This window comes from Acinonyx jubatus, chromosome A3 (genome assembly GCF_027475565.1).
Source record: "Acinonyx jubatus isolate Ajub_Pintada_27869175 chromosome A3, VMU_Ajub_asm_v1.0, whole genome shotgun sequence".
Classification (NCBI taxonomy): Eukaryota; Metazoa; Chordata; class Mammalia; order Carnivora; family Felidae; genus Acinonyx; species Acinonyx jubatus.
The window spans coordinates 98,387,089-98,396,530 of NC_069388.1; the positions used below are offsets into that span (position 1 = coordinate 98,387,089).

The 9,442-nt window shown below is 50.6% G+C and overlaps 1 protein-coding gene across 1 annotated transcript; it reads left to right on the top strand.

Moving 5' to 3' along the window:
- Positions 1 to 5,608: 5,608 nt before the first annotated feature.
- LOC128311247 (antimicrobial peptide NK-lysin-like) lies at positions 5,609 to 9,442 on the top strand. Its single transcript, XM_053200861.1, has 5 exons — positions 5,609 to 5,921; positions 6,424 to 6,527; positions 6,988 to 7,071; positions 8,200 to 8,367; positions 9,286 to 9,442. Exons 1-4 carry the CDS (start codon positions 5,870 to 5,872, stop codon positions 8,365 to 8,367), a joined length of 408 nt encoding a protein of 135 aa, XP_053056836.1. The 5' UTR covers positions 5,609 to 5,869; the 3' UTR covers positions 9,286 to 9,442.

Below are 9,442 nucleotides of genomic sequence, written 5' to 3' on the forward strand. Positions count from 1 at the left end.
TCGTGTGAAAGTGGACATGAAAATCTGGGAGATCATTGCTGGGAGAGGGAAAGGGATACCAACATCACTAGACGCAAACGTGCATCAGGCAGGGCTCAATCCAAAAAGCAGTTCCAGGACTCCCAGTGTGAAATCTGAAGCCATTTGAGTGTTGAAACGCATAAGGAATATATGGGATTATAACCCATGGATTAAATGAGGATTAATGAATTCATAGAGATATAAATAAGACATTAATAATCAAATAAGGGAAATGGGGACATGTTACCTTATTCTAGATGCCAATTAATACATGTAGACATAGTTGCAAAATTTATTCCCACAGGACACATATTGATTTGATATGTGTGACCTTAGCAGGTACGGGCAGCTTTATTAAGGGGCTAGCAGTAAAGAATCGAAGAGAAATGGGGCCGAGCTGGAGGCCATGTGAAATTAGAGGTGGGGTCTGCGATTAAGGTGTTTACATGCAGGGGGAAATGGTCCCAGGAGAGGGGAGAGGCCCATGGTGCTGGACAGATGTGAGGTACAGCCCCAGGGAAGGCCTTGTGAAGGGAGAGGAGGGGTCCAGGGCACATGGAGCGTCAGCACAGACTCCCAAAGGTGGGAGCTTTGGGAAGGTGGCCTCACTCTTAGGGATAAAAGCTAGTAAAGGACAGAGGCCAAGCCAGCTCCTGTAGCCTGTCAGGAGGGAGTGTGAGTGCACTGGCTTCATAATCCAGACTCCACTGGGGGTACCTGCTCGCCGCCAGGCCCTTCTCAGTTCTCTACCATTTCCCCTGTCATCCACCCAACAGCCCAGGACAGCAAGCTTGTGTCATGTGACATCCCTCCCTCCAGGCCACATCAACCCCTGACCCAAACTGGAGCAAATGACTCCCTCCTGGGAAGTTGGAATTGCCCCATCCTGGTGCAGACCCCTTCGCCCTGGCCAGGCTCTGCATCTGTCTCTGGGTGGTCTTCAGACTCCCTTCTGCCTTGGCTCCCCCATCCCTTCTGGACAGGGCAGCCCCACGCTCTTTCCAAACCACAACCACATGTCCTCACTTTCCAGTGGCTTCTCTCAGAGCTCGGGACAAGTCCCTACTGTGTGTCACACCCTGGTGTCAGAATAGGAAACAAACGAAAGAAAGACACTTACCTCAAGCACCTGCCAAACTACAAACGACCAGTAATAGCACATTAAATTTACCTAGCACCCTAACTCCCCTCTGTTTGTAGAAGCAGCAACAATTATTCATTTTATTAACTGGCATTGCCTGAGAGCCTGTCCTGTGGCCTCCTGTGTGATGAGGTGGGAAGGAATGAGAAGGAAGTTCTAATGCACAGGGAGGTTGGTGGTTATCTCAAGGCGAAGCGCTTGTGTGCAACGTGAACCACCTCCTTCTATCAGGAACGCTATTTTTTCATTGCTGTAAGAAACTCATAACAGAATTTACCATCTTAGCAATGTGGTAACGTACACGCCGCAGTGTTGAGTATATTCACATTGTTGTGACACGGACATCCAGATCTTTTTCGTCTTACAAAACTCGAACTCCAGACTGATTGTGAAGCCACAACTTTCCTTCGCCCCCGTCTTAAAGCCTGAGAAAACTACAGTTTCTCAAAAGTGGTCCACATATTTCTATTTTATATTTCCTTTAATTTGACTACTTTAGACACCTCGTACAAATGGAATCAGAGATTTGTCTTTTTGTAATTGCCTTATTTCACTTAGCATGATGTCCCCAAAGTTCATCTTTGGTGTGGCATTCGACATGAGTTTTTGTTTTTAAGATGAAATAACGTGTGTGTGTGTGTGTGTGTGTGTGTGTGTGTGTGTGTGTATTTATATATATTTGAGGAACCACCATATTGCTTTGCGTAACGGTCTTACAGTTTTACAACAGTGCACACTTTCTCCATATCTTTACCAACACTTGATATTTTCTTTTTTTTGATAAGGGCCGTCTTCATGGGTGGGGTGCTATCTCCTTGTGGCTTTGCCTTGCATTTCCCTGACTATTATTGATGTGGGGAGCATCTTTTCATATGCTTGTTAGCCATTTCTATATTTTGTAGGGAGAGTGCCTATTCAAAGTCTTTTGAGCTTATTTTTTATAATGTTTATTTATTTTTGAGAGACAGAGTGTGAGCAGGGGAGAGACAGAGAGAGAGGGAGACGTAGAATCTGAAGCCGGTCCAGCGTCTGCACAGCAACCCCCCCAACGTGGGGCTCAAACCCACAAACCGTGAGGTCATGATCTAAGCTGAAGTCGGACGCTAAACCGACCGAGCCACCAGGGGCCCCTCTTTTGCCTTTTTTAAATCATTTGCTGTTTATTTGTGAATTTTAACATTTCTTTGTACTTTCTGGGTATTACTCCGTTATTAATGATTTGCAAACATATTTATGTATTCCATAAATTGCCCTTTTACTTTGTCAACTGTGCTGTTTCATGCACAAAGTTTTTAAGCTTGATGCAATGCTATTTGTCCATATTGTTGCATTTCTTGGTGTCATATCTGAGAATTCACCACCAAGTCGGAAGTCATGCAGCGTTCCCCTTATGTTTTTTCTAGCGATTTTATAGTTTTGGGTCTTACGTGTAGGTGTTGGATCCTTTTCTAGTGACTCTTTTGCATATGGTGGAACATCAGGTCTACCTTCATTCTTCTGCATGGGGCTGTCCAGTTTCCCCAGCACCACTGTTTGAAGACATTTAAATTCCCTTTTATGAGCACTGTCTTCATAGGGTCTTGCGGAAATTGGTTAGCAGAACGGCAGTTTCTCAAAAGTGGTCCACATATTTGGTTAGTCACACGAGTGCAAAGGTTATGAGGATTTTTAAGGGCAGCCTGTTAGCATGCTCTTTGCAGGGATTTTACAATAATTACACAAACAACCTCCAAATCAGGTTAATCAACTCACATAAAATACAGTTAGAGGCCTCATTCCAGCCACGGAGTAATTTTCATCTAGTAAATCTACCGTTGGACAGTCTGAATCATTGGAAAATGCAGGTCTATGGCATCTAAACACATCTCAGTTTAATTCATTTTGGGGATTTTTAAGTATTTTCTGTGTGGAGGAGATGTTATCTGTAAATAGAGAGCTGTACATCTTCCTTGCTAATCAAAATGTTTTTTGTTTTTTTTTTTTTCATTTTTTTACTTAGTTCTCCTGGCTAGAATCGTCAGTGCAATACGGAATAGATGTCTGGAGAGCAGACATCCTGTCTTGTTCCTGATCTTTGGGGGAAGGTATTTAGTCTTTCTTCACAGAGTCTGATGTCAGCTCGGGGAATTTCATAGATGCCACCTATCAGGTTGCAGACTTTCCCTTCTATTCTTAGTGAGTGTTTTAACAAGAAGAGATGTTGAGTTTTTTCAAATGGTGTTTCTGTGTCCATTGAGAGGATCATGTGGTTTGTTTTTAAGTTTGTTTATTTTTTGAGAGAGAGAGAGAGAGAGAGAGAGAGCACGTGCGTGCACATGCCAGCACATGAGCACGTGAGTGGGGGAAGGGCAGAGAGCAGGAGACAGAAGATCCGAAGGGGGCTCTGTGTTGACAGCAGACAGGCCCATGAGAGGCTCGAACTCAGGAACCACGAGATCATGACCTAGGCCCAAGTCGGATGCTTAACCAACTGAGCCACCCAAGCACCCCAGGATCATGCGGCTTTTATTTGGGTTCTGTTGGTACAGTGAATTACATAACTGATTTTGGGGTGTTAAATCACTTTGCATTCCTGAATACATTCTGGTTGGTCTGGTACAGAATTCTTTTTATATGTTACTGGATTCAGCTTGCCAGGATTTTGAAGAGGGTTATGGCATCCATATTCAGGGGAGATATTGGTCTGTACTTTTCCTGTGTTGCCTTTTTCTGGTTTGGCATCAGGGCATCCTGTTCTATTTCTTGGAAGAGTTTGGGAAGAATTCATACTAATTCTTCTAATGCTTGGTAGAATTCATCTGTAAAGATATCTGACCTGGATGTTTGTTTGTGGGTGGTGTTTGCATGACTCATTCCATGTCTTTACTTATTATACATCTATTCACTCTTCCCATTCTTTTCAGTCTGTTTCAATAGTTTGTATCTTTACAGGGATGTGGTCCAATTTAATAACATATAACTGTTCATAGTATGCCCATTCTCTTCTCTGTAAGGACAAAATGTCCCTTCTTTTATTTCTGAATCTAATAACAAGGCAACACACACTACTGTGTTAAAGTGTGTCTGTCATTTACTCTGGATGACGGGAACCCCATCCCCACTCCCCCTCCACAGCACTTGCTCACCTCCCATAGGAGTAACCCTTATAGAAGTCATGTTGGGGAATGCTGACCCAGGATACCAGATTACTTCTGCTTGGCACATCGCAGGCTGTGAAGCTTCCTCACACGCACACGCACACACACACACACACACACACACACACAGCACTGGGGCCCTGTGAACAGGTGACACTACACCCATTTCACAGGTAAGGGAAATGAGGCTCCAGGAGGTGGAGTATGTCGCTCAAGGTGCCCCCAGCTTGTCGGAGGCCTGCTTGCCTGGACTCCACCCTCTTTCCTTCTAGGCAGAAGCTGAGCAGAGAGCAGGGCTCTGAATGGGCTCAGGAAGTAGAGTATTTCAGAGAAAAAGGGCAGGCTGAGGCTCAGCACTAGCCCATGATGGGATTCCCGGGCAGGTGGAAGGCGTGGAGTGGTCCGAGCAGATACTGAAGGGGGACAGGGGGCTGGGAGGTGCTGAGGGGGCCTTGCCAGCTCGTCCTGGCCGCGTGCCTCTGCCGTCTCAGCAGCTGGAGGTGGGGGAAGGTTCTAGTCCAAGCAGGACCCCAGCCGGCCATGTGGCTGAGGGCAGGGCCCCTGTTCTCCGCACCCAGTTTCCTCCTCTGAGCCACGAAGGAGGTGGGGGAAGGTTGCCAGACAAAAGGTGGGATGCCCAGTTTAATGTGAGTGTCAGCTAAACAGCAAACACATTTCAGTGTGAGTGTATTCCATGCAATCTTTGGACACACTTACACTAAACGATGACTTATTTTCTATCTGATAGTGGATGTGACCTGCGCAGCTTGTATTTTCATTGCAGATGAGGCCAGTGACCTTCATGGCACAGATGAGAGGTCAGACCCGGGGCGCTGGGACTAGATCCCTGTCTGGGGCTCACTTCCTTCGCACGGGCTGCTGTCTCTCCCTATGGACCAGGTGAGGGACGGCTGGGCTGAACCTGGCTCTGAGGGAAAAGCCTGCCTCCGTGATGGTGGCCAGGAGGCTGGTGAGGGGCTGGGGACCCAGGGTGTCTGTGGTGTCCATGCTCGGGGATCACCAAGCCCGAGAGCGGGACTGGGAGGAGCTGTCTGCATCTACACTGAGGGACCTGTCTCTAAATGTGGCGGGGTCTGGTGGTGCTCCATTGGCTGAGATGGTTGGGGGAGAGCAGGGATGCAGGAGGTGGCTGGTGGAGGGACACCAGCATAGACCCCTGGGAGAGGAGGGGAGGGAAGGGGGAAGGGGTGGGAAGCTCCAGGGCCAAGGGCCCACCTGAGCCCTCAGGTGCAGGGATTGCTCTGTTCATTAGCTCATCTGAGGGCAGGGGGTGGGGGGCATCATGGCAGCTGCTGCCCTCCAGCACCCCCACTCACTGGGAAAGCTCTAGCAGTGTGTGTGTGGTGGGGGGAGGTGGAAGATAGACAGCGTGGAGTCTCTGAGGAAGCACTCCTCCCCCCACTTCTCCACAAACTGGTGTCTGTGTTTGTGGTAAAGCCAGTGACACGGGGAGGTGCCCTAAAGAGGAGCAGGACCCGGCAAGGTCAGATTGCGAGGCGGCCAGCCACATAAAGCGGGGTGTGAAGAGTGCTTCAGCAGCTGCCCCACCATGACCTCCTGGGCCCTCCTGCTCCTTGCCTCAGTGCTCCTGGCCACCCCGGGTAAGGACATTCCCCCACGCACATCCTGGCAGCTACTTCTTAGCAGAGGGTAGGGACAGTCTGGAGACTGGGTTGGGCTGGGCCACCAGATTTGAACTCCTGGGGGAAGGAAGAGAGAAAGAACGACCTCTGAAAGGAGATGAGGGTAGTGTTCTCTTAGAGCATCTCCAAATCCGTGTGTGTGTGTGTGTGAGAGAGAGAGAGAGAGAGAGAGAGAGAGGAGGGGTATAGAGAGGGATACAGGAAGACAGAAAGGATGGTGGTGGTGGAGGTGGTATAATCTCCTAATGTTTCCAGAAAGAATTGAGAGCATGTCTGTTGCACAGAGACTGGGTCAGACCAGCTCCAGGGCGGAGTGTGAGGACTGGCCCCCTGGACCCCTCACAGATCCCTGCTCCTGTCCTGTGCTCTGGCCACCTCCTGGGCTCCCCACCAGCCAGGAGATCTGACCGTTCTGTCTCCTTCCTCTTGTGGAGGGATGTTGGTGCTGTTTCTTCCCCAGGGCTGACCTTTTGTGGTCTGACCCCTGAGGACCATGACCTGGACATGGCTGACAGGTGTCAGGATGAGAAGTTCTTCCAGATGCTGGCCCAGGAGACCCCCCAGGTTCACTGCTGGCTCCCTGTTCACCTACCACAGACCCTCCTCATCCTCTCTGTCCTGGGAGCAGCAGGCAGGGCTGCACATCCTTTTGGGAGGAGGGGAGGCAGGGCTGTGGGCTGAAGATGCTGGTTTTGTGCAGGGTGGTGCCTGGGTGGGGGTCTACCTCGGTGTGGCTGGGCCCTACCCAGAGGGTGATCTGGGGACTGACCAGAGAACAGAAGAGGTGCACGTGCTGGCTGGGTGAGGTGCTGCGGGTGTGGGGAAGGTTCTGGGGTGTCTCAGCCCCACGAAGACTAGCAGGAAGGTGGGCAGGGGCCAGCCAGCCTGCTTCAGGCCCTAAAGAACAGAAAGATCCTAGATGATTCTGCTGGCCTAGAAGACACCAAGGGCTCCTTCCTGAGGCCCTGTCTATTGCTCTTGGGGTGTCTGAGAGACCATTTCTGGGGTCTGCCTTTTCTGACAGGAAGACCGTCCCTTCACCCTATGTGGTATCTGTAGGTGTATTGTCAGCTGGGTGAAGAATTGCCTGGGCTTCAACCTGATTCAGGTGAGGCTCTCATGTTTGGGGAACCACCTCCTTCTTGACAAAGAGTTTTTGGGGGGCCTATTGGGGGGCACTGAGGGAGGGGCTGATCCCTATTTGGGCCTGAGCTCCTCAGTACGGGATCCTTTGGCCCCCTTCTAATTGGGAACTGACTTAAGAGAATCCCCTGAAATCGTGAAGTTGTAGGGACATGAAACTTGGAGGAAGGGTGTGCATGGTTTCCATCCTATTGTCAGAGGACACTTGTCTCCAAGGAGGTAGAAATCTTTCCCTGTATCTCCACTGGGCGTATATAAGGCAATGCTTTCTGAGGCTGGTTCCAGTGGAGCCTGGGTCACGACGGATCAACCCTAAATCAGCCACTTCCTTACTGCATGGCTTGGCCAAGTCCTTAATGCCTTCTGAGCCTCAGTTTGCTTTTCTGTTTAGTGGGATGGATCATAATCACCCCTTGTAAGTTATCGAAGCCCTTTAAAGGAGCTGAGGGGTGGACGAGCTTAGCTCCATGCCTGGCCCTGAGCACCTGCTGAACAAGGGATGTGTTACTACCAAGAAGCCCTGCTTCCCCTCCCTCCCTCTGCTTTGTTCCCTGATCCTGCTCAGCTCCCTCTCCCTGCAGGGCCCACCCTCAGCCCTGGGAACTCAGCTTTATCCTTCTCCACTGGATGGTGGGAGAAGATACGTCCAAGTGGAATGTGCCAAGACTCCAAGTGCTTTCTTTTCCTAACCTTCGCCACACAGCCCTGTGCACGAGCCCCGTCAGGCTGGGACCCAGGAAGCTTGGCAGGCAGAACCCTTCCTGTGGGTCTAGAGCCGTGGGCGCTGTTCTCCACACAGAAGGCAGGGGGGCAGGATAATGATGTACAGGGGACTGGGACACTACAGGGTCAACTGTCCTTCTCTCAAGAGCCCCTCCTGGCCAGGCTTGGGCCAGGGCCTTGGTGCCTGGGCATGAGTTCTGATCCCTGCCTCTCTAGCCTCTGCTCCGTGGCCACCTGGCACTAGGCCCTCCTCCCAGCATGCCCTTGGTCAGGGTGCCCAGGGCCTAGAGCTGCTGGAGTCTGCAGGGGGCTGACCTGGGTGCAGTTCACCTGATTCCTCTATCTGGTTATGGTGCCGTTTCTCCTGCAGAAAGTCATTGAAAAAGTTGCAGGCCTGTTGTGTTCAGCATGCCCATTGGTGGAAAGTATCTGCAAAGCATGGATCACCAGTTTTCTTGATAAAATCACCTCTACACTGCTGCATATGGAACCTTCCAGGCACATCTGTGTGTTTCTCGGGATGTGCTGCCCTTATTAGGTGAGTGCAGCGGTGACTGCAGGGACTCATTCCTGGAGGGCTCAGAACTCACCCTACACATGTACAACACAGCTTAAAGTCACAAAAATACATTTGTCATACAGAACTGCATAAGGACTCATGTCCCATCAAGCTTCATTGTGGTGACACGTTATCCTCTCCACTGTGTGGAAAGTGGGGAGAAGATGGGTAGGTGGGCTGCAGCTGGAACCGGTTGAGAAATACTCCAGGCCATCCTGGGGTGCCATCAGGTCCCCATCTCCGGTCAGCTGTGGACTTGAGCAAGTAGCTCAACCTCTGTGAGCTTGAGTTTCCTTCCTGTGAAGGGATAGGAATCCGTATTTCTGATTTTCAACAAGGATTGAATGAAATGATTACGTGTAAAGAGGTTAAGACCAAGCAAGCGGCCTCAGACTGGGATATTCAAAGACATCAGAGCCCTGATTGAACTCCCATCCCCCGGCCTAATATGGGATCCCTGGGCATCAGAGAGACAGGTCCCATCTTTGCCCAGGACACTAGGGACCTGAGAGCTGAGCTCAGGAACCCCGCTGGCAGGGAGGGCTCTCAGTCTCTCCCTCCAGGGCTGCTCAGCTGTGCCCGCAGATCAGGCCACGGCTGCAGCACATGGGCCGGGAAGGGCCCCTGATTGGCTCTGGCAGCTCGTGTAGCCTTGACTGAGACTGTGGGACTTGATGCTGGCAGATCGGGGGTCACCTCCTATTTTGAGGTCCCCACCATTTCCTGCGATTAGAGTCTGCGGTTTTCATCTCTAAAGCCCCACAACCCACACAAACCCCTGACTGGGTTCCAGGATGTGACTCCAGGTGTGCTCTGTCGGGACAGGTAGCTCTAGTCCCCATATCCCCCGGACAACACACACCCCTGCCCACTTCTCTGCTCTTGTCTCCACTCCAGGTCTCTGAGCCTCTGGGGTCTCTGACGCCACCCTGGGGAGAAGCACAGAGTCTCCCACAACCACCACCTGCTTCTGCCCTCCCAGATCCAGAGCCGATCCTCCATTGTCTCTCAGCTAACTTCTCATTGCCTTCCCCTGAGGGAGAATAAATGTCAT

Excerpts from the sequence above, each read along its gene's own strand:
- LOC128311247 (XM_053200861.1), top strand. The coding sequence starts at position 5,870 with ATGACCTCCTGGGCCCTCCTGCTCCTTGCCTCAGTGCTCCTGGCCACC. Across the intron at positions 5,922-6,423 it reads AGTGCTCCTGGCCACCCCGG|GGCTGACCTTTTGTGGTCTG; the intron begins GTAAGGACATTC and ends TTTCTTCCCCAG. Across the intron at positions 6,528-6,987 it reads TGGCCCAGGAGACCCCCCAG|GAAGACCGTCCCTTCACCCT; the intron begins GTTCACTGCTGG and ends CTTTTCTGACAG.